We start from the raw sequence: 25,816 nt of genomic DNA on the forward strand, positions 1-25,816 counted from the left end.
GCACTGGCACTCCACTAGGATGAACTAGGTACAGTCTCATTGACACACATACCTACACTCAGTCCTATTGAGCATAATATAAAGGTTACAAGTTAGTAAAATTTGCATCTTTAGGGAATATAAAGGTTACATGTTACTAAAATAGGCATCTTTGGGATATCATAGGCAAATTAAAGTATTCATAGGAAAATTGACACAGACACAGGAGGAATATGCAAGCTTCATATAGATAATGACTGGGCTTGAATTCAAACCTTGGAATTTGGCAATGTGAGGTTAACCACTTTAATAGATAGATAGATAGATACTTTATTAATCCCAATGGGAAATTCACATTCTTCAGCAGCAGCATACTGATACAATAAATAATATTAAATTAAAGAATGATAATAATGCAGGTGATGCACTTTACTCTGGAAAGGTGGTATCTAAATTCACCAGAGCAGCCACCACACCGCCCTCAGTGTGATCTCTCAATGTAAAGACAGAGGCAAGTAATAGTTATTTTCATAATGTTCTTTGGGGTTACTTATCATGTTAAGCTACTCTGTAAAGTCACATGACTATTCCAAAAGTGATAGCTGCCATTTGCTCCCAGTGTCATTGACATCTCATTTCGTCTGTATAACTCATAACGTAAAATTTTGATGGATTTTTTTTCTATAAAGTATCTTGAGACAGTAAGTTGCAGGATTGATTGTTCAGCACTGCCAGTGCTTCCACTCGAGAACTATGAATGGAATTGTGCTGAATCTCCTTATTAGAATATTGATTACTGTACTATTGAAAGCAGTTATATCAACTGGACTTTGTTTTTGCTGTTCAGAAAGGGTATTTTTCTTATTGTTTTCTTCCACATTCTGTGGTAAATCCTTGTGTGCCAAAAGTCTACTGGTCAAATTTGGGGTCTGCCTTACCAGCGCAGTGAGAAGAATCAATGTTAATTTAACAATGTCTTCGACGAGGGCTGGACAGGTGAGCTCTCTTTAAAGGTGGCATTATGGAAGGAAGTTAAAATGGAATTGTGCTGAAAGGTGTGTGCTAAAGAAATGAGGACCATTAGAAAACTTCACTTTAAATCTATATTACTAACCGAGAATGGTAAACCAGATGGCATGGATGCAGGTACACGGCGATGGGACCATGAGACGTACTGCGCAGGCGCGTACAGCGCACATCTCATAAACCGCAAGCGAAGTCGTATCCACCGCGTACGAAGGAGTCACGGCCCAAAAACAAAAGAGCCCAACTGACGTGAATGAGAAATGAAGCAACAACGCGCCCATAGCTAAAGACTACCGACACAGCCACACAAAAAAGAGGATTCTGCGCTGCAGCCCAGATTCAAACGGAAGAGGCTATGGAGGCCTCACAGGTCCACAAAGATGGTACGGAGTGAAGGCGCAGGCATCACCGCCATATTGTGAGTGGCACTACTGCAGAGTGAAGTTAGGAATAATGTCCTGCTTGGGATTGTACAAACCGCTGAACGCTTTACACCAAATTCAAACACAATACAGCTCAACGATACAAACACGAGCCCACCTGGATAAGATCAATGAACGCAGGCGCCTACAACGCACGTCTGAAACTGCGGAAGCACAGCAGGCACGGGTTCAAAACGAACAAGCTCGACTGACGGATATACAAACACGAGCCCACCTGGATAAAATCAATGAGCACAGGCGCCTACAGCGTCTGAAATGCCGCGGGCAAAGCGGGCACGGCTCCAAAACGAACGTGCTCGACTAATGTATTTCAGGATACCCAACGCCGGGGGTAGGCGAGCGAAGCGAGCAGGGGGCGGAGCCCCCTTGTATGGTTAGATAACAGCTTCCTAAACACACACAGGGTATCCCAGGAATCAATCAGTAGGTTGCTGAGGTTAAGTTGATCTGTCAATAAAGCTGAGTTAACTATCCCAAAAAAGCTGACCTAATGGTGCCCTGTCCCCAGCTGGTTCCTAAACTTGGCATAGGATCTGAGCCCCCACTCAACTCTGAATTGGACTGATCAGGTTGGAAACTACTATGTTACATTTGTCATGTTATGTTGGTTATGTTATGCTGTTTTGTTATGTTGGATGTTTCAAGTTTTGTTGTCATGCTGTGCTGTATTGTGTTGTGATGGGCTGCGCAGTGTTGTGTTGCAATGCATTGTTCTTTGTTTCATTGTGATGTTTTATGTTGCATTGATATGTTGTTGTTTTTTATTATGTTGAGTTGTCCTATGCTGTGATGTATTGTGTTTTGCTGTGTTGCATTGTGATGTACTTATACTATACTGTGCTGTACTGTAATCTGATGTGTTTTGATCTATTGTGTTGTATTGTGTTATGTTGAGTTCTGATATGCTATTGTGTTGTGTTGAGTTGTGTGTAATCATATTGTGTTATGTTGCATGGTGATGTGTTATATTATCTTTTGCTATATTGCTGTGGTTTTCTGTATTATGATGTATTATGCTCTATTGTGTTTACATGTATTAGGAACAAAAATTATATTGGCAGTGGCATGGTGGGAACGTTCAAAGGTTCTGGGTTCATATCCTGATCAAGTGGTCCTTGCAACCCTCCACTAGACATTTAGTTTTAAGAAATGGATGGATGTATGATATATACAAATAATTAATTTCATCATGTATATATACTTTCATTCACTCAGTCATTTTTCTTTCCATATCTGAATATACAGCATCTAAAGCATGAACTAATTCTGGACTGAATGGCAGTCCATTGTGGGCCACCATTTAGCCTTATTTGGACAGCACTAGTTTTACACCAGGAGCTGGGGGTAAAGTCTGTGGTTGAAGTGGGTCAGTACATACTGGTACTCCATACTGGCATTTAGTTAATATATGCGTACCAGTGTGTACTATCAGACCAAATTAGCAATCCTTATTTATAACAACAGATGTCCATTCACATGTCCAGGGGGAAATGCACTTCAAAATAAATTGTGCATGTCATTGTGTCTTCGGACCGCCGATGGGATAATCCATTCTAACAATCCATTACTCAGTACTTACACCAAAGAATACCAGATCAATTTTTCCAGTTCAAGCACTGATTAAAGTATTTATTACCAGTGGACCTCTGTAACTTTAGTCCCATCTGAGTCACTGAAATGACGGAAATGTCTGAACGGGCTTTTCCTTCCCAGAGATGTGGTTGTGTTAGGTTAATTTGATGATTTAAATTGTTGGTGTGAGGGTCCCATGTGAAGGACTGATGCCTTATCCATGATGTTTTTATGTCACCATTACAGTCTAAAGCCCCCCATGACCTTGACTTGGATTAAGGGTTCTCAGAGTGTGATGTAATGATAATGAACTTTGCGATCTAACAAAATGAAGATTTGGTTTGCTCTTCCTGACTGACTACCTACTTTTCATCTCAGTTCCAAACACCACAGTTCCCATATTAAAATAATACAGAATCCGCAAGAATCCTCATGTTACCATTGACACATTTTCAATTTTTCACAAGTCAACTCCCTTATCAAAATATTTAGTGAGGCTTGACTCCTATGGACCCTGGGGTCTTTACAAACACCGTCCTCTTTAGTTATTTAGGCAGTGAGATGTGAATATGTTGTCAGCTGTCCTAATTATTTTGACATTTGAAAGATTTGTGTTTGGTTTCTGACTATTATGGACTGTCACACAAATGTCAAAGGGGTGTCAGTACTTCATGGCTTGAGAAGAAGGATTAATAGATGCCAGCAGATGGAAATGATGACTTGATTATTCATTTTGGGACTCAGTCTGATTTAATTTTCATGTCTTTTGAGATGTGGCTGGAAACTGGAGTATACAGAGAAAAAAACATTTGCATCCAGACAGAACATACATTGCATACAGATTATCATCTGGCCAGCAGTTGAACCCAGATTCCTGAAGGTGTCAGACAGCTGCACAAACAACTGTGCCCCATTCCACCATAAATTGCTCAGATTATTCAGCGTGTTGTGTGTGGCACTCTTCAGATTTGTTCTGTTCCTTGTTTTTGCAGCCGTTGATTCCCACCAAGGAGGCCATAGCTCCCTGGCTATTGAAAACGCCTCCAAGGAAGATGCTGGCACCTACATCTGTAAGGCAGAGAATGTCGCCGGAGTCATTAAGGCCATCTCCTTTGTACGCATTAGGGGTAGGCAGCTCCAAACTCTACGTCTACCTAAACTACATGTGCCTAGAATGTAATAAATAATTCTTGAATGTCAACATGATGACAGTAATGCTGTTTAACTGTTCCTCCCCAGAGCCTCCAGTTATAGTAGGGACCTCTCATGTGCTGCAGACAGAGCCACAGGGACGAACATTAATGTTGCATTGTGCAGTCCGAGGAGATCCAACTCCACAAATACGCTGGCACAAGGATGGGCATCTGCTGTCTATGTCCCATAGGCTGTGGCAGCTGCAGAATGGATCACTGACCATCTATAATACTGGGGTAAGATATCAAAGGGGATAGCAGGGAGGGGGACAACACTGTGGACATTGGAGTAGAAGAAAGTGACCGCTTTTCATCTTTACACCATGTTGGTTCTTTGCGAAACTCATATGTCTATTTTCATATCTACCACATATATTCATGTATGAGTCGGGTCTTGAAACAATGAAAAATCGATCATAAAATCAAACCCTGACTTATACGCCCGTTCAAAATTGCGACACTTGATTTTTTTTTTTACATCTTCTTGCCTCCTCCAATCTCGTATCAGTTTCTCAGACACATCAAATTTTATTGCAGCAGCACAGTTACCAATTTGTTTCGACACTTCAATGACGTTTAATTTAAAACCAGCTTCATATTTTCTTCTGATTGAACGCTCCATCGTAGATAAGGGATGCTCTTATGATAAAGGTGTATGAGGGTGTGAGACACAAAAAACACAAAGTAGTGCAAACATCACTTTGAAATAGTTCGGGTATTACCGTGTGGTCACGTAGGCACAATAGAAAGAGAGAGGTGAGGAGCACATGCTCATATAGCTCACTGCCACACCCATATAGAAAAAAAAGGCCGTGTGCCCCGTGGTGACTCTCTCAGGTGGGCGTTAGCATATCGTAATCCCTTGGACCAATAGTGTGAGTTTTCCACATTCGACTTATACGACCGACATTATAAAATACCGGAAGTCATACTGTAAAATCAAGTCCTGACTTATCCACAGGAGAGAGTAAAAATGAAAAAAAAATGCTAATTTTTACAAGTACTATAAATTTACAGCGGCCGTTACAAGACACAAATCAAATGTATGTTTTTATTGTATAATATTAACAATAAGGGCAGCTCACTACTCAAAATGGTAAATTTGCCAGGGAGCTGGTTTTGAACTCACGACCTCCGCATTATAAGTCGGCAGTTCTAACCACAGCACCTGTCGTATTGTACTTGCACCTTTTGGATACGTGAATCATTGATATAACATGTAAGCTGGGAAAAACTGCTGGTTTTTGTGTTGTTCACAATACAGTACTAGGCTTTTATGGATGATAGCATTTTTTAAATCCCATATAATCTCTCTATGTTCAGCTGAGTTAGCTGTAATATACAGTACTGTACATGCAGAATTTCATGAACATCCACTCAGCTGTTTTGGGATAATGTGTGATTTAGGTGGAGTTGGCCCTCTCTTTATGACTCCCCTATAACATTTTTGAAACTCTGTGAAGCCTGTATTTTAAATTGCATGCACAACAATGTAAGTACAAAATTTCATGAAAGGAGACATAGCCATTTTTGAGTGATGCCTTACCCTTTCATTTAAATTGAATCACTGATGTAGAATGTCACCTTCACTATAAGTAGGGTCAGTCTATCTATCATATAGTGCCTTTCACGTCTAGCCAATCTGTGGTGTCCTACCTACCTTTACATATCTTTAATCCCTTCTCTTCACAGAGTGGAGATGACGGAGAGTACAAATGTGTGGCAGAGAATGAGGGTGGTGTGGCAGAGAGGACAGTCATCCTGAAGGTTCAGAGTAAGTGGCAGTTGGTTTAGTTGGTCATCTAATGCCTCAGACAGGATTTGGCCGCCAAGTAGATTTGCCCTTTGAATAAGTAACTCCACAAAAAAAAGTAGGAGAATTTAAGATGCAAAACTGAAGTAAATTGATGTACGAATGTTTCTGGTTATTTGTTGTCATCAGTTTATTACACTGTATAAGTAGTTTTTCCTGCCATGCATCCATTTTCTAACTCACTTGTACAGTTCAAGGTAGCTGTAAGTTGGGGCGTTTCGTTGCAGCAGTGGTGCAAAGCAGTAATCTGCCCTGTAGGTTGCGCCACTCAGTCATAACCCCACATATACTTCCACTGCACGATTTAAATGCAAGAGTCAGCCAGCCAGCATTTCTTTGAATTGTGCAGTGAAATCCACGTGAAGATAGGCAGGCCATGGATACAACACGTGGAAAGGAATTAGTTTAGCATTTTTTAATCACTTCATTCTTCTTGCAGTCCCAGGTGGCTACTCTGACTGGACAGCCTGGGGCCCATGCAGTGCCTCCTGTGGACAGGGTGTGCAGGAGAGAACACGCTTGTGCAATAATCCTGTTCCAACCAATGGTGGCCGGCCATGTGAAGGGAAGGACACAGAGACACGGACGTGTCAGAGCAAAATGTGCCCAGGTGAGATCTCAACAGGATCTGTGTTTTTTCAAATGCATCTTCTCATCCTAATCATTTAAAATAGATTCTCTAACCTCCTTAGTCCAGTTTAGGGTTGCAGGAGTTGCAGCTTATTGTGACTGCTTTGGGTGTAACCCTAGATGAAATGCCAGTCCATTAAAGGGCCTAATGACTCGAACACACACACTCAAACAGGGCAAATTTAGAGTATCCTGTGACTGTGGAAAGTCAGAGTAGAACCTTACCGTTAGCAACCAATCTGGAATCTGAACTCCGTAAGGCAGCAGTGATAACCACTGTGCTGCCCCTTAGAAGACCAGTCGGTATGTTAAATCCAGATGTGTTTTGCTCTTATTTATGAAATTACCTAGTGATTAATGAGTACAAGGTGGCATGGTAGTATAGTCGCTAGCAGTACTGGGACATGGATCTGCACAGTATTGTGCCACCATCTTTTATAGGCAGGAGGTGATAATGCACTCCAACACATGGACACCCTCAGGTCATGAGATCACCAACCATAAACAAAATGGCAGCATCATGTTCATCATACAACAAGTTAGTGACACCAATAATGATTGAAATGTCATAGTAGTAAAATCAAGACAAAAATATTGCAGAAAATACTCAGGCAATCACAACAATGGATACAATCTTATTATTTACAGTTGCCATGCCCCCTGCTAGTCGTATGATGTCAGCGACTGATGTTGTCATACCAGAGCTATATACACGGGTGGCACCCAGAAGTCGACATGCTAGATTTGGATCACTGTAAAATTAACAGTTTTGTTATAAATCATTTTATTTATTTCCTTCTCCTTAGATAATTATTCCTTAATTTTTATAATTATTTTTGGTCTTCGGTGTTGTAGTTTTCATTATTCTTCTTTTCTAATGCAGTTTATTGTTATTTTCATTTTCACCATCATTTTATTTATCGCTGGCTATCGTTGGTGCTATTTTAGAAGCTGCCGACCAGTTTGGTGAGAGTAATGTGTTCCTGTTTCTGAAGCATGACACCCAAAATGTCATCTTTTTCTAGGGTTCTTAACCTCCTTAGCATTACATTTTTTCTCCAAAGAACATTTAAAAAGTGTTGCGTTTTTTGGCTTGAAAATCTACATTTTTATTAAATCACATCTTTCTACTGTAAAACGTTCAAAACACTAAAAGTATAAAGTCAGAAGTGTAGAAAGTATAAGATGATATGAAGATGATGATGATGAATAATAATAATAATTACAGCACACTGCACATGTGCAAGTGACACAAGTGTCACTGTCGGTTTCACTGACGGTTTCAGTTTCACTGTCTGAAGACAGATTCACTTCATCATCACTGCTGATTTGAGGAGTTTCTTATGAGATGCCATTATGAGGCTAGAAGAAGACGTGTCTACACTATTACCCAGGTAACGCTTGAGCCTGAAGCTTACATATGAGGTGAGACACAAAAATAAGCCACTATGAGGCTAGAAGAAGACGTGTCTACACTATTACCCAGGTAACGCTTGAGCCTGAAGCTTACATATGAGGTGAGACACAAAAATAACCGGACTGGACTTGGGGCTTTCCTGGAAAACCGTCTGGAGGTCGGCTGGACATGAATTATAGCACTATATCCCCTCCTACACACCCTCTCAAACCGCCGACCAGCTAGGTATACCCTGTGAATAGCCCAGTCAGTATTTGCATAACAATGGCAACACGAGTTGCCGCGATCATGTCAGGTGGAAAAAGCGAACAGCAAGACAAGACAACGCTCCCGCGCACAATGCTTTTTCCATAAAGCAGTTTCTGACTGACAAAAACATTCCTGTCCTCAATCATCCTTCCTATTCGCCGATTTAGCTCCCTGTGATTTTTACTTGTTCCCGAAAATTAAAAGTGACCTGAAGGGAACACATTTTTCTTCAGTGGATGAATTGAAGACAGAAACGGCAAGCCTGTTGAAATGCCTCAAGCAAGAAGACTTCCAGCACTGTTTCAATCAATGGAAGATACATATGGAGCGGTGTAGAGATCAGGAGGGGGAGTATAGAGAAGGTGGCAATGTTTAGAATGCTGGAATTCAAAAATACATTTTTTTTTTTTTTACCAATCAGTTTTTTGTGTGTCTCACCTCGTAAGACTTGCCTAGACTGTTGCCTGAGTAATGCTCAGCACTAACACTCTTGGCACTTTTATAGCCTGATCAAACCTCAGGTCTTATGCGAGATGCATCTATACCTTTGCCCGAGTGATACTTGTTAGGCGGAGTGGTGGCTCTGAGGCTAGGGGATCTGCACTGGTAATCGGAAGGTTGCCGGTTCGAATCCCGTAAATGCCAATAGGGACTCTGCTCTGTTGGGCCCCTGAGCGAGGCCCTTAGCCTGCAATTGCTGAGCGCTTTGAGTAGTGAGAAAAGCGCTATATAAATGCAACGAATTATTATAAAAGAATTATACTTGAGAGTAACACTTCTGGCACTGTTTATACAGCCTGAGGGATGTTCGGGTCTAATACTAAGAAGGTTAAGATGGCAGTACACTACTTCATGATTTTGGATTCCGAGCTAAAATAAATCTTTCATCTTTATAAAGTGGTGCCGATTTTTTACAAATGAATATTTGACAATGACTTTTACTTAATGGCTGGTATTTGGTATTTTGATTTCATTTTATTTTTCTAGTTTTGCTATTTTGACCTAAGTTTTGCTTTTGGCTATCATTTTCTGATTACCATCCTTCAATTTGCTGTTTCTCTTCAGGCAAAACATTTTTTCTTAGTTGTGGCTAACCTAGTTGATTTTTGTTAACGGTAGCTTGTTGTTTTAGTTTAGATAATCATCTCTTGTTTTCTATCTTAATGTAATCACGGTATTTGATTTTAGGAAGATGGAACCTCTTATAAATGTACAGTCCTCAGGTGCTGTGGTGGTTAGGGCTGCAGTTACCTGAGGGCTATTTAAGACACCTATTGCTACAGCCTTTTTGCTGCACCACTAATTGCTTTTTGCAGGGGTGTTTTTCAGTTGCCCTTCAGTCCTGTCTAGTATTTAGTGACTTTTCTTAGTTATTGTTGATTTTGAATAGTGTTTTGCTCTTAGAATTTTAACTTTTCCAGATCACAGACTTTTGACCGTTTTTAATAAAAATTTGTGGGAAATCCTTTTGTTATCAATTATTAACAACCTTTAACTTCTTGTTCTTGTTTCACTTTAAAATGTTAAATTACTACCTTGTAATTTAGTGTTTGTAATGCATGACTCCTTTTTTCCTTTCAGGCTCTCTCCCTACAAGAGCTCGCGTCAGTATGATTGGGATGATCAATGAGAGGGAATTTGGCGTGGCATTTCTTAGTGCTAACATCTCAGAGGATCCAGAAGCTGGCATCAGCACTGTGCGGGCCTCCATAAATAACATCCCACCCTCTGTAGGTGAGCATGTTGCCCACAGCAGCTGTACTCTCAGCAGATGCTGATCTAATCAGACAGAGACCTCCATTTTGAAATGCAATTTCAGCCATTTTTGAATTTGAGAGTGCCACTCTCTGGGCGATTCGCCCATTCTGAGGGCTAGATCTACCTCTCCCCCACACCTTCACCCCTTTTACAGTGATCCATCTGGCCTTCTCCTCATCTTTTGCACTTTCTTTTTCAGGACCCCTAATGCAGGTTTTGCTGACTGTCCTTGCTCCGGTCTACTGGACTACAGTATTCCAGGCTGGCGATGTTAGGAATGGCTTCTCACTCACCAAAGGCTTCTTTCGACAGGAATCTCAGGTGGAGTTTGGCACAGGTGGGTGGGCACATGTCTTTGTATCAGTTTTTAATGTTTTGCTTTTTTAGGTGCATTTGTATATAATACGCGAAGCGCCTATTGCAAAAGCCAATGCCTGTCTGTCCACATGAAACAACTCAGCCCCCTGTTGACCAGTTCTGTAGAGATGTGGCACAGTTCTTCAGATAAATTTCTTGAGATTTTAGTTCAGCTCTGGTTCAGATATCTTGAACAGACAGCATTGTGTGAAGTTTTAAAATTTTTAAATTTCTTATTGAAAAGCATTGGCAAATTGGCAAACTTGCCCATCTTAAAATGGAAAAACATTCTGTGTACCTTCAACTAGAAATGAGTTTACTGTTGCAGTTTGACCTTGAGAGCAGTTGACTGAATTTGCATATTTTGTATATTTTCCTGTTTTACTCTGCTGACATCTGCTTGGATGCCTGATGCAAGTGAGTCAAATGCCAAGAAGCGCGCACATGCAAATAGCTCACACAGCAGCACCATTCATTTTCATGCTGCTTTAGATAAGTTAACTAATAGAGCACAAAAAAGTCACTTCCCTGGTGATAAAAAAGGGAAAGCAATTACTTAAGTACATAAAAGACTGAATTGATTGAAAAAAACATTATCTGCAGATTATTATTGTAAAGAACTGATATCAACCTGCAGCTAAATGGCTTTTGAATTAATTAATAACATGGGAAAGGCACAGCTGCCCTAAATAATAAAAACACAGGACGGGTTTAGCAATGGCAGTGGCATCGGGAGGTGGGAGGCTCCAGTGTCCTAAGCTCTTCATGTCTTGCACCCAGCCCTCCTCATGATACACACGAACAATTGTGGCCAGCCCTTGATCTTCTTGCCCATCGTGTACCATGTGTCTTGCCATTATACAATATATCAGTTTCTTTTCAAGCTCTTACTTTTTATATAATTTTAATCAATTACTGTGTTTTAACTAATATTAATAACTAGACAGGGAATTAATTCAGTTGCCTTTCTCCTTTCATAGGGTAATATTGATACTGATTTTATACTAGTATTGGTCATTCTGTATTAATAGATAGATAGATAGATAGATAGATAGATAGATAGATAGATAGATAGATAGATAGATAGATAGATAGATAGATAGATAGATAGATAGATAGATAGATAGATAGATAGATAGATAGATAGATAGATAGATACTTTATTAATCCCAAGGGGAAATTCACAAATAGATGTCTTTCAATTGTTAATTACTGGATAATATACTATTGGGAATAATTTCAAAAATATAATGTTTAAGAAAATTGAGAAACAATTAGTCCCACACCCTCCACCAGTAACACATATCAATCGATGCCATTTCACGTCACTTGAATTACAGTCTGCTGTCTATAAAAGATATTGAGCCACCACAAAGCCTATTTATGCACCATATTTAACTCCACTATAAAGTGCAGTTATAAAGAATATATTTAATGTAGTCTGCTAACACATCATTATTACTTTTGAATATGAATCACTGTAACAAAGCTATCTCTCTATTATAATAAAAAAATCTTGGGATGAGATGTAACTTTTTGAAGAGACTTTTTGGAATGAAGTCCCACGAGATGTAGACTTTTAACATGAGATTCTTTCAAGTCACACTCTACTTACAACCATTTTCAAACAAGACCACGTTCATCTAACCTCAGTCGTTGTGAACACTTTTGCCTTGCGCTCTCAGCTCTTATAAATTTTATCAGGACAATAATTTTATACGTTCAAGATGACACGTCAACTACTAAGCGAAGAAGAAAGAGCAGCGCGTCAAAAAGACACCCAGAAAAGAATGCAAAAAAGAACAACAACATTTATTTCTATAGCACATTTTCATACAAACAATGTAGCTCAAAGTGCTTTACATGATGAAGAAAGAGAAAAAAGACAAAATACATAATTAAAATTAGGGAACACTGATTAACATAGAATAAAAGTAAGGTCCAATTGCCAGGGAGGACAGAAAAAACAAAAAAAACTCCAGACAGCTGGAGAAAAAAAATAAAATCTGCAGGGTTTCCAGGCCACGAGACCACCCAGCCCCATCTAGGTATTCTACCTAACATGAATGACCTCAATCAGTCCTCATTGTATTCAGGGTTCACATGGAAGAATTTGATGATGATGGTCATGTGGACTTCTGGCCTTTAATCCATCAATGTAAGGACATCACGGTGCTTTGATTAGGTGGTGGTGGCACAGGTCGCCACCACAGAAAACCGGAAAAAGAACAGAATAGAAAGTAGGGGTTAGTACGGATTTTGGAGCCACCATGAATAATAATGATAATTAATTGAATGTACAGAGCATCAGGATTTAACTAAGATGAAGCTATGAGAAAGCCATGTTAAAGTAATGTGTTTTAAAGTGATCCACTGTATTAGCCTGGCGAATTCCTAATGGCAAGCTGTTCCAGATTTTAGGTTTTAAGAGCAATTTTAAGAAAAACAATAATCTGCAAATTCTGAAAATAAGGAAAGTAATAATCAGCCTGGACCAAGTGGAATTGAAAACCTCGCAGGTCCAAACGGGGTCAAAAATAAAAGACAAAGTAGAACTTCATTTTAACAGGCAACAAGAAAAGTAATGAAGTACATATTCCGCGAATAACATTATACACCAAAGGAGATCTTGATATGCCTTTTGTATTAAAACGTTTACAATTTCTTGTTCGAGTAGCTTTTGCTATGACAATTAACAAATCACAGGGACAAACATTCAGAAAAGTCAGTTTATTTATTAGAGAGAAAGAAACGATATTCACTCATGGGCAGTAATACGTTGCGTTGTCACGATGTAACTCCAAACATGGAATCAAAATTCAATGCGATCTTGAAGAAAAGGTAATTCCAAATATTGTTTTTACTGAAGATTTAAAGTAAAAATGAAAATAATGAATTTGTAACAATTCCCATGAAAATAACAATCTCTTTAAATTATATATTCGGTTAACCAAACCTGGGGGTTGGCAAGCGAAGCGAACAGGGGGCAGAGCCCCCTAGTTTAATAAACAAAAATGTAATAACTGACTGTTGGATGAAGTCAATAAAAAATGTGAAATAGTCCAACTTTCATATCAATTAAGTTAAGTTAGTCACTGAAATCACCTGAACGTTACGCCATGCCTACATTAACTAACTTGTTTCTTTCTGCCATGTGTAATATTTTGCTTCATTTGATTCCTATGCAGTTCAGGGTAGGTTCTGATGCTGTGGGGCTAGGCTGTGGTCTCCAGTGTTCTAAAGTGATTACATTAAGTGGGTTTCACTAGGTTATCTTATTAATTGCCTTTTTTATCTTGATTGTATATGTGTGCTTTTCATACTTTTCATAATGTACTTATTATAGATGGGTGTCACAAACATGACAAAAAAGGTGTGCAAGAGAGAATCCACAAACCAAGCCAGGACTTTTACTAGCCTGCCAAAGATAGGCCTCAACCAAGGCAGTCAACCCCCAGCCACCATTAACATTCTTCGACTGCACAAGCTCAAAATGTTGAACAGGTTTTAAAAGTTCAAAATATTTTAAATGTCCTTAAAAAGATACAAAAATGATATTCAATGGAGAGGAAGTGTAAATCCTCTGACTTGATAAGACAAGTACAAAAAGCAATCCTTATGAAGGCAAGAATTTATTTATGGAATTAGTGCGTCAGTTTGCACCTGCAAAGGAAAACAAATGTTAAAGGTTATTTCCATACTAAAAAGAAGAGACAGTTTGGCTTCATCAGGTATGCAACTGAAAAGGGAAAAACAGGCAACACAGAGTATATAGAAGGGGAAGGAGAACAGATGCTGATGAAGGGAAAAAAGGTCAGAGTAGGTGAAATGAAGCTGCCATTAGAGAAGGGACAGATTAAAATGTTAGTCGGTCATTAAGACCTGGAGAAATATATGATCCCAGGCTGAGAATGAGCTGAGCTACTTCTGCTTATCTTTGAAAGTACCTTTGAAGCCCTGTGAAGGAATACAAACGAAGATCAGTCAGGCTGTGTTCAAGTTACTGTATGTGGAGTGTTCTACAATAGACCTTTGACCTAAACATTTCAAATGTGTTCTCTGAAACGGTATGTTAACTGACCCCCTGCTTCACCTTTGTAGATGATTGGACACTTCCTACAAGAAATGCAGTAAGTCAGGTTTTCAGGCTGGCAAAAGGTACATTGTTTGATATTTCATTTACCATAGGGACCAGACACAATGGTATTCTTAGTGACATATTTGCAAATGACACAACAGCTCCAGTTACAGTTCAAAGTGCCTGATGAGGAATGTGACTCTCCTCTGTGAAGTGAAATTCGGACAAAGCACTTTTGTAGGTTAGGTGGTTGATGGAAAGAGATAAAGGGAGGGTTATAAAAAAGCTCTTGTGGAAGGATCAATCTGGAAAGTGGGGAAGGCTCATTTAATGACTGGTGGGAGAAAGACAATGTTAGTTTGGAAAGGAAGGACCAGCAGGATGACTTTCATTATTGTGGTTCTTCTTAGAGTGGATGTTACAAGGTCTAATCCTGGCTTAATTGACGGCCCTAAACACAATATGAGAAGGGTATCCTCTGTCAATGAAGAAAACCCTCATACTGAGTGCTTTATTACAGATGTCAACCTCACCACTGCAGAGTCAGCTAGGGAACTGTGAAAGGGGTAGAGAGATTTTAGTATGCCAGGGATGGAAGGAGCTGAACTATGAGTGAAATGTTCTTGTGATAGACAGACGTTTGAAGTCATGGAAAGCTGATGGAAAGACTGATATCTAGAAATGATGGAGCTGTGGTTGCTGTAAACCTGAGAGATGGATAGAATCTACTTAAACGATTAATGAATTTCTATAGCTGGACCAGGAGATGGCACCAACACAATCCATCCATCCATTTTCCAACCCGCTGAATCCGAACACAGGGTCACGGGGGTCTGCTGGAGCCAATCCCAGCCAACACAGGGCACAAGGCAGGAAACAATCCCGGGCAGGGTGCCAACCCACCGCAGGACACACACAAACACACCCACACACCAAGCACACACTAGGGCCAATTTAGAATCGCCAATCCACCTAACCAGCATGTCTTTGGACTGTGGGAGGAAGCCCACGCAGACACGGGGAGAACATGCAAACTCCACGCAGGGTGGGCCCGGGAAGCGAACCCGGGTCCCCAGGTCTCCCAACTGCGAGGCAGCAGCGCAATCATCAATATATTTTTTTTGTACACATCCAGTGCAAAACCTATGTAGGAAGGAAAGATATACTCTTCAACCCAGCTGACAAAGGTGTTGCCATAGCTAGGTCCCATTCTGTTACCCATTGTAACTCCATTGACCTGGTGAAAAAGTTGTTATCAAAAGAGAAAGCATTAAGGGTAAGAAGCACTTCTGCCAGTCTGATGAGGGTGTTCATGGTTTGAGAATTTATTAAAATAAATGTAAAGAAGCACAAAAAGGATTTTTTAATTAATTCATTTAAGTCAAGTCAAAAAATACAATCCAGTACCAAAATCCAAACACCAGTAAGAAAAGAATCCAGAACCAGAAAATCAGTACTTACAATGTGCTCTCTCCAAAAAGCTAATAAACCACTGCAGAGACCATCCCTCTCACCTCAATATAAAGTGATGTCAGACCTCCTGGGGTCAGTCAGTCATTTTCCAACCCGCTATATCCTAACACAGGATCACGGGGGTCTGCTGGAGCCAATCCCAGCCAACACTGGGTGCAAGGCAGGAACAAATCCCGGGCAGGCGCCAGCTCACCGCAGGACACCCACACACCAAGCACACACTAAAGACAATTTAGGACCACCAGTGCACCTAACCTGCATGTCTTTGGACTGTGGGAGGAAACCCACGCAGACACGGGGAGAACATGCCAACTCCACACAGGGAGGACACGGGAAGCGAACCCAGGTCTCCTTACTGTGAGGCAGCAGCGCTACCCACTGTGCCACCGTGCTGCCCAACCTCCTGGGGTTCCTCCCATAAAACACACGGAATGTAAATACACTTGAATACATGTTACATACATTTTTAACTGTAAAAAAATAACAATGCTATTAAAAAATACATAAAAGCATGAAAAATGCTTCAAAAAATGTAAATAAAAAAAGAAAACACATACTAACCAGCAAATAAACCCTGGCTGCAACACAATAGTAGTACACTGCACCAGAAGATCAGTCACTCATTCACTTTCAGATCCAGCAGCCCAGAGCTGAAACCAAACTTGGACAAGGTACCACTCGACTGAGGGGTCCCATCATGCACTCCTACACCTGGCCAGTTAGAGTTACAAATCTCCCAGGAGTAAATCCAAGTAAGCCTGAATAGTCCAAGCAAACTACACAGAGGCAGCAACTGGGCCAGGATTTGAATCCAGGACTCCAGAACTGTAAGGAAGCAATGGCTTTACTAGGATGTCATCTTGAGGTGGGCATCTGGATATGTAGCCACACCCTTATAAGGCAAGGAACACTAACCACTACACCACCATATCATCCTGCTTGTTGACCTGTTGTTATCCCTCTACCGGACTGCTGGCTCCTTTTGTCACAGCATTTGACTTAAACATCACCTCCTACTGACCATTCATAATCCTACAGGAGTTGCTTAAGTGCCCTGCTCTGATTTTTGTTTTTTTTTTTGCAATTGTTTCTGAACAGGGGAGATCCTCAAGTTGACGCATGTGGCTCGAGGCCTGGATTCAGACGGAGTACTTCTGGTGGATGTAGTTCTGAATGGGTTTGTTTCAGAAACTTTGAATGATGCCAGTTTGGCCCTGCAGGTTAGTCTGTTGCCATAATGGCTCTACTCTATTCATACATACTGCTACTCTTTCAGATTTCTTGGAAAAAAGTGCCAAGAGTCTGTGCTGTCCTGTAGTAGTATTTGTTGCTGGTATATAAATAAACCCAACATACAATCTGAGCTCCCTTATCCATCAGGTTTTCAAGGACTGGTCACATCATGGATGATCCTACAGGGTTGTTGAAGGCAAACTGACTTCTTAAGTATTTAAATCTTACAAGAAACCACTGTATGAAAATCAGCTTTATGAGTACCAGACCATACTTGCCAATTTTTGTACTTATTGTTTCTATTCTACTAGTAGATCTCAATTACGAAATGTTTTGTATTTTTAATATCTTGCTAGTGAAAAGTGAACAATACAGTATATACTGTACTATAGGAATAAATAAGAGGTTGAATGCAATGAATTATTGAGGTGTGCAATTGAATGATCGTTATTTATTGGCGGTTTAAAAGCTGCACGTAGTATCTGAACTCTTACTTCAATGAGACGTTCAAGAGAAGCAGCAGATCAGGGTGATCCTAAAAGATCTTGATGTGTAGCATTTTTTCCTGTACATTAAATTGCTTTGAACATCTCGGTACCAATTAGTGTTAGAGGTTTACTGATTTACAAGCTGGTACTTTCTATAATTAGTGATTTCAACTTCATGGAACACACCTTTCATAACCTATTTACCATATCCATCCATCCATCCATCCATTATCCAACCTGCTATATCCTAACTATCCACGGGGGTCTGCTGGAGACAATCCAGCCAACACAGGGCACAAGGCAGGAAACAAACCCTGGGCAGGGAGCCCGCCCACCGCAGGGCACACACACACACACACACACCAAGCACGCACTAGGGGCAATTTAAAATCACCAATGCACCTAACCTGCATGTCTTTGGACTGTGGGAGGAAACCGGAGCACCCGGAGGAAACCCACGCAGACATGGGGAGAACACGCAGACTCCACGCAGGGAGGACCCGGGAAGCGAACCCAGGTCTCCTGTCTGCGAGGCAGCAGCGCTACCCTAAAAGTGCAATGATTTTATGTGACTTTTTTTTGTCACGCTTTAATCCGGGCTTATTTTAAAACCTACATATATACGTTTGGTATCATTCTTTTCAGAATTTATCGAACTTTAATGTGATGTTGTTAGATTTTCAGATTCTTATTCCGTTTTTAAATTATAAACTAAAATATCAAGAAAGTCGTGGTCTTTGTCAGTTAAAATGAATGGATCGTTTTTTTAGTCTCTTTTAAATACTCATCGAGCATAGTGTACCTCTGGAATACTCCAATTGGTAAGAGAGTAAATATTTTATTCTCATTAAATGATTTTTACTCCGTTAAATAATAATTAATTTTTCTTTTACATATTTATAGAATTTCGTGATTTTGATCATTTTTCTTTTGTACATTTATAGATTTTACTAATATTCTGGCCGCAACTCGGGGTTAAACAACTAAGGCACCAGGGGGCATGACCCCCCCAGTACAGTATATAATTTCATTTTGCCTCTTGTTGGAAAAAAAAAGAGTGAAATGGATGAATGGCTGCTTTATTGTGGAAAAGCATTTGGAGACACCCGTCCTTAAAACATAAACCCCTTCTCAAATGCACAGATTCTTTTTAATGTGATTTTCTCATTAGTCTTTGTATATAATGCTGTTTTTCAAAGTTGACTGTTTTATTGTTTTGCTGCTATGCCATCTTTATTTTTATATGGGCATTGCCATTTCGAAACAGTTGCATTCAGCTGTGTCTTTCATAACGTAACCCAGAATTCCTCATGTCATATTGTCAACGGTATAAAGGTCAATCCAAGCATATCGGAATTTGCGGATAAATAATTGCCTTTGTGACTTTCTTTCATCCTACCTTTTGATTGAAACTTCCCTGTTATCAAAATTTTTGCTCTAGTTTCTGGTTTTCAATTTATAATTAGTGTTTAGGCTTTGTCAGAATGATCAGCTTGACTCTTGGTATTGACCTCGGCTTGATTTCTGACTATGTGTATTTCTTGGTCATTTTTATGCAAAAAATATTCACTGCCTCTTACGAGTCAGGAACGTAGGCTTTAGTTAATTGTAATCTTTAAGCATGTTTCAAGTAGCTGGTGTCATAAACAAAATCAAATAGAGTGCAGCATTTCACCATACTGCCTGGATTGTCCTGTAGTTCTATAAGCAGATGAAGATCAGCAACATGTCTGTCCAGGAGGCTCTTGTCTTGTTAGAGTGACACAAAGCATTTTCAGTGTGACCTTTCCCCTCCTGTTTTCTTGTCCTCTTCAGTTGTTTCTCTCTAATCAGCTTCCTTACTGATCTTATAAAGCTCTTTGTCATTTTCCAAAGTTTGTAAAGCTGAAATCATGTTTCCAAAACCAGCTGCTTTAGCTCACGCTTCTGACATCATAAATGGAAGCCAACAACACTGCATGCTTGTTTAGCTTAGAAACAGTATAAGAAACCATACAGGCATTATGGTAACAGTTCTGCATTGTACGTTTCATTTAATATGGTTCTTATCTCCTATTAATGCATGCATAGCTAACCAATACCTTAGACCAGGGGTGGGCAAATTCATTCCTGGAGGGCCGCAGTGGCTGCGGGTTTTTGTTCCAACCCAGTTGCTTAATTAGAAAACAATCCTTGCCAATAATTACATTTCATGGCTTGTTTGTGCTTTAACTCTGCTATGTCAAGTCATTCTCATATCCTAGATTTTTTTTTCCATTCTAAGGATATCATCCAAATACTTTGAAGTGTAAAATGGATGGGTAATTCTCAATCCTTCACTTTTTTCTCTTCTCTTTCCTTCCAAGTATTTAATTAAACCAAATAGTGCATGATAAATACACACAGGTGTAAAGGGTAACAAGCAAAATGGATAACTGCTGGTTTCTTTTGTCATTTGCATCTTATTGCTAATAAGGAGCAATTAAAAACCAAGAATGCAGCTGTTTAAGACTTAAATAAGTAATAAGGGTTCATAATCTTAACGAGGGAGACAACTAAAATGAATCAGAAGTGTTTCTAGAGCAATAAGGGCTTCTTATTAAGCAATTGGGTTGGAACAAAAACCTGCAGCCACTGCGGCCCTCCAGGAATGAATTTGCCCACCCCTGCCTTAGACTTACACATTTCACATACCGTATGTATTCGCGGATAAGTTCTCCAGAGGATACGTCGGGACTTGATTTTACCGTATAATTTCTGGTATTTTATAATGCTGGTCGTATAAGATGAATGCGGAAAACTCACACTATTGGTCCAAGAGATTATGATATGCTAACACCCACCTGAGAGAGTCACCACGGAGCACACAGCCTTTTTATCTCTATGTAGTGTGCCTACGTGACCACACGGTGATACCCAAACTATTCTGAAGCGACATTTGCACTGTTTTGTGTTTTTTGTATCTCACACCCTCATACACCTTTATCAACAACAACAACAACATTTATTTCTATAGCACATTTTCATACAAATAATGTCGCTCAAAGTGTTTTGCATGATGAAGAAAGTGAAAAATGACAAAATAAATAATTAAAATTATGGAACACTAATTAACATAGAGAAAAAGGAAGGTCCAATAACCAGGGAGGCCAGAAAAAACAAAAAAAATCCAGGCGGCTGGAGAAAAAAAGAAATAAAATCTGCAGGGGTTCCAAGGCCACGAGACCACCCAGCCAGCCCCCTCTAGGCATTCCACCGAAAATAAATGACCTCAATCAGTCCTTGTTGTATTCAGGGTTCACATGGAAGAACTTGATGATGACGGTCATGTGGACTTCTGGCCTTTAATCCATCAATGTAGGGACGTCATGGTGCTTTGATCAGGTGGTGGTGGTGCAGATCGCCACCACAGAAAACTGGAAAAAGAACAGCAGAGAAAGTAGGGGTTAGTACGAATTACAGAGCCATCAGGAATGATATTGATAATTAAATGCATATACAGAGTATCAGGATTAAACTAAACTGAAGTTATGAGAAAGCCATGTTAAAGTAATGTGTTTTTAGCAGTGTTTTAAAGTGCTCCACTGTATTAGCCTGGCGAATTCCTATTGGCAGGCTATTCCAGATTTTAGGTGCATAACAGCAGAAGGCCGCCTCACCACTTCTTTTAAGTTTAGCTCTTGGAATAATAAGCAGACACTCATTTGAAGATCTAAGGATAATAATTAATCTAAGGCACAGGTGTCAAACTCCAGGCCTGGAGGGCCGCAGTGGCTGCAGGTTTTCATTCTAACCCTTTTCCTAATCAGTGACCAGTTTTCACTGCTAATTCACTTTTTTCCCCTTTTATTTTAACAGCCATGTTAGAAGGATTCAATTCTCTGAATTGATTCGTTTCCTCATTAAATGACAGCCAAACAGAAATGAGATGTGAAACGAGCCAACACATGACCAGCTTAAACTGGGGCTTCAAACTCCAACAAGTTTCTTTAATGAGAAGCCGATGCTTGGTTGCTGTTAATTAAACCCATTATTTAATTCCACGGCTTGTTGCTGCTCTCATTCTGCAACAGCAGACATTTCCAAAACTGTTGATTTTCTGTTTTTTATAAGAACATCGTCAAAGTGTTTTGAGATATTAACCTTACTGAGACCATCACCTTTCTTTATTTTCAGATATTGTGTGATGTGGCGGCTTGTTTTGTTTCATTATTGTTTGGCTGGTAATTAAGGAAAAAAACTAAAGGGGCTGAGTCAAGTTAATTAAAAGAAGTAATTAGCAGCAAAAATTGGTCACTAATTAAGAAGATGGTTACAATGAAAACCTGCAGCCACTGCGGCCCTCCAGGACTGGAATTTGACACCCCTGATCTAAGTTTATCGTAATAGCATCCCTTATCTACGATGGAGTGCTCGATCAGAAGAAAATCTGACGCTGGTTTTAAATTAAAAGTCGTTGAAGTAGTGAAAGAAATTGGTAACTGGGCTGCTGCAACAAAATTCGATGTGTCTGAGAAACTGACGCGAGATTGGAGGAGGCAAGAAGATGTAAAAAAAAATGTAAATGTCGCATTTATAAACGGACATATAAGTCAGGGTCTGATTTTATGATCGATTTTTTCAGGTTTTAAGACCCGACTTATACCCAAATATATACGGTAGTTTTTTCGACTTTGTACATTTTTTAAATGGTGAAAGAAATGTTTTGCTCCTTCTAGAAATACCTCCAACAATAGCATAATAATTTAAATGTGACGTACTTTTAATTCTTGTCATTTTTCAATAGACAGTATAGATTTTAATGTTTCACCATTTTCCAATTACCATATCAAATCAATTTTAACAACAGTGTAACTAATAATGCTATAACATTAGATATGCTAAAACACTTTATCAAAGGCTGAGTTTCCCATTGATTGTGAGTTTTATGAAATCTCATCATAACTTTACAACACTACGCCAAGCTTCAACTTTAGTCTGTTATGGAGTGGCCTAAGAGGTGACACTTACAGTAGTTGCTTCGGTTACCAACCATGCTGAAATATACCCAGTTTGCCGATTTAAGAGAGGCTTTCTCTCTAAGCTTGCTTCGTGGAATATGGTTGTGTGCAAGGAGGTCAATATTACAGCTAAATAAAGACATTTTGACAAATAGAATGGGATAAAAATGTGTTTAATGGGGGGCAAGCCAAAATAGTACCACCTTGGGCTCCACCCCACCGCCTTGAAAAAACTGGGGGGTGAATGATAATCACATCTGCCCCAAGTTCCTGACACACCAACCAGAACAAATCCCTGCTTAGTTACCTGATCTCGACTTTTAATTTTTTTTTTGTGTGTGTCCTCTAGGAATTCAGCGAATCGTACACCCAGACTGGAAGTGGTCAGCTGTATGCCTGGTCCACACAGCGCCTCCTGCTGGACCGCAGCTTCTTATCCCTGCGCTGCAATCACTCCATCATCTTTGAGGAAAATGCAGGACTTCGGGGTCCTCTGCTGCAGATTTTGAGAGTCCGCAGCATTTCTGCAAGCTATCACCGTCAGAGCCAGGAAGTGCATTTTCAGTTTAGCACCTCACTTCATGTTCCAGGTCAGTTTAAGTATTAGAAACCCAAATGGGTATCCTCCTAGTGGTTATTCCAGGTGCTACATGAGTAAAGGCTGGCCTTGTGGTGTAAAGTGAACATTTACAGGTCTGAAGTATGCTGGTGAGGAACATCTTCAGATCGCTATTCTCCCGGTTTAAATGTGAGTGACCTGACTATTAGAACGTTCACATTAATGTGCTTTGTCTCCACAGATGGCCGTGGAGACCAGTGCCCAGATGGTTTTGTCCTCGACTCTGCCTCCTACTGTTCAGGTAATAAAATTGCTCCCCAGTTCAGAACTGAGTATGTGCCACTGGGTCAAGTTCATGATGATAATTGGCTTCTGTACTCCTCAGGTACTCTTCGGCACTCATGACACTCTCTCTCTCTCTCTCCCTCTCTCCTTCTCCTTGCTCAGATGAAAATGAATGTGCCGCCCTGTCATCCTGTTCACACTCCTGCCACAATTTCATGGGTGGCTTTTCCTGCTCCTGTCCCAGTGGCTTTCTTATCGCAGCCGATGGTCGGAATTGTGAAGGTGGGGAAGGTTGTTTTTGTCCAGAGTACTTCTGTGCCAGCATGTCCCTTTTAACATGGATACTAAAGGAAACAAGAAGAACAGTAATCCATCCATTATCCAACCCGCTATATCTTAACTACAGGGTCACGGGGGTCTGCTGGAGCCAATCCCAGCCAACACAGGGCGCAAGGCAGCAAACAAACCCTGGGAAGGATGCCAGCCCACCACAGGGCACACACACACCCACACACCAAGCACACACTAGGGACAATTTAGGATTGCCAATGCACCTAACCCGCATGTCTTTGGACTGTGGGAGGAAACCCACGCAGACACGAGGAGAACATGCAAACTCCACGCAGGGAGGACCCGAGAAGCGAACCCAGGCCTCCTTACCGTGCCTCCCTAGGAGAACAGTAATAATAATGCATATATTCGGACATTCCCAAATCTAAATAATTCATTTCCGGATCACATCTGTGCTGAGGCCCATCCTGTCAGCAAAGAGCACAACACAGGAAACATGCTGGATGAGGGGCCAGTTCATTGCAAGGCCCATCACAAACACCCATAGTCACACCAAGGCAAATTTAAAGTTGTAAAATAAATGAGAAGAGTCAGCCCAAAGAGTTTGGGGCATCAACCAGGTAGTCCTGTTTAATACAGTAAGTGGACAGAGGTTTAAATGAAGAGACGCACAAGGGTGCAAAAATACTGGCATAAGCCAGAATAAGATAGTAAAAGTGGCAAAGGTTTTAAAGGCTCTTCACAGAGCTCTGATATCTAGAGATGCAGGTCCTCGATTTATCACACACTTGGCCTTTACCGTAGCCTCCTGAATAAGGCAGAGACTTGATGGAGGAAATGAAACTGAAGTCAATTGTCCTCCAGGTGACGTCCCTCTAAACGGTGAGTGAAGATGAGCTCCCCCACTTAGGTGTTATTGCTTACCTATTCTGAGCCCAGAAGATGGCCATGATGGGCACTTGCAGGACAGAGTCATCAAATAACCTCACCCAGGACCCAGCCACTCCATTGCTGAACACAGTCAGGCATGCACCTGCATTTGCCCATATAGAGCTAGTTTAGAGATACCAGTTAACCTTCATGTCTTTGGGGTTATGGGAGAACGCTGAAATTTCATACAGAGAGCAATGGGTGTGGGATTCTTATCCAAGATGCTGCATCCATAAGGAGGCAGTGGTAATCACTTTGGCACCACTACACCTTAGTAATAATAGTAATAGTAGTATTAGTAGTAGTAGTTGTAGAATCAACTCTCGGCAGCGGCCAGCAGGGCGGCCGTGCAGCACATGCATACGGCGCTGTTCTCATCCCTACCACCTTCGCCTCACTTCCCCTACCTCTTCATATCTTAAATCATTCTTGAGGCAGATTGAAGACGTAAGTGTCAGCTTCAGAGAAAAATGAAGGAAAACGTACTAAGTAATTGCAACACAAACACCAACTTAATCAGTTTTAACACGGAAAGATGCCGACGAAAGAAGAGAAGAAGCGGGCAGCTAGGGTGGAGAAAAGAAGAGCTGATCAGGAAGCAGCAAGCCCATCAACCTCTGAGCAAAGGAATGGTAAACAAACAGAGAAAGAGGAGGAAAACTAGGAATGCTCAAGTCAAGTGGATTCACCGTTACTGGTTAGTCCATATTTCCAAAAGCTGATCTTCCACTTTAACTGACATTGATTTTTAGTTTCGATTTCATTGCTTCAGTGGCCTGCCCAATCATTGATCTCAACCCTGTCAAGGTTTTACAGGATGAGGTAGTGAGGGTTGTTGACAGCAAAACTGTACAGGTGTCCAGTTTGTAGAAATCTGTGTAATGCAATCATTCACTTCTGCATTGTACAATGTTTGTGAACAACACATTTAGCATCAGGCAGAATTTATAGCCAGATGAATTCTTGCTGTCTGAAAGCCAAACAATTTACTAGATGGTAGAATTAAAAACTGGCCACTTGGTGTACAGTAATCCCTCCTCCATCGCGGGGGTTGCGTTCCAGA

General features: G+C 40.4%; 1 protein-coding gene across 1 annotated transcript in view; it reads left to right on the forward strand.

Annotated features, from left to right (window-relative positions):
• hmcn2 (hemicentin 2) overlaps positions 1-25,816 on the forward strand; it is a 224,697-nt gene that overhangs the window by 180,224 nt on the left and 18,657 nt on the right. The window contains 10 exon segments of the mRNA XM_028808536.2: positions 4,013-4,147; positions 4,260-4,450; positions 5,906-5,987; positions 6,466-6,636; positions 9,904-10,056; positions 10,280-10,417; positions 17,087-17,208; positions 23,038-23,278; positions 23,489-23,548; positions 23,695-23,814. Coding sequence (XP_028664369.2) covers positions 4,013-4,147; positions 4,260-4,450; positions 5,906-5,987; positions 6,466-6,636; positions 9,904-10,056; positions 10,280-10,417; positions 17,087-17,208; positions 23,038-23,278; positions 23,489-23,548; positions 23,695-23,814 — 1,413 coding nt within the window.

This window comes from Erpetoichthys calabaricus, chromosome 9, assembly GCF_900747795.2.
Source record: "Erpetoichthys calabaricus chromosome 9, fErpCal1.3, whole genome shotgun sequence".
Taxonomy (NCBI): domain Eukaryota; kingdom Metazoa; phylum Chordata; class Cladistia; order Polypteriformes; family Polypteridae; genus Erpetoichthys; species Erpetoichthys calabaricus.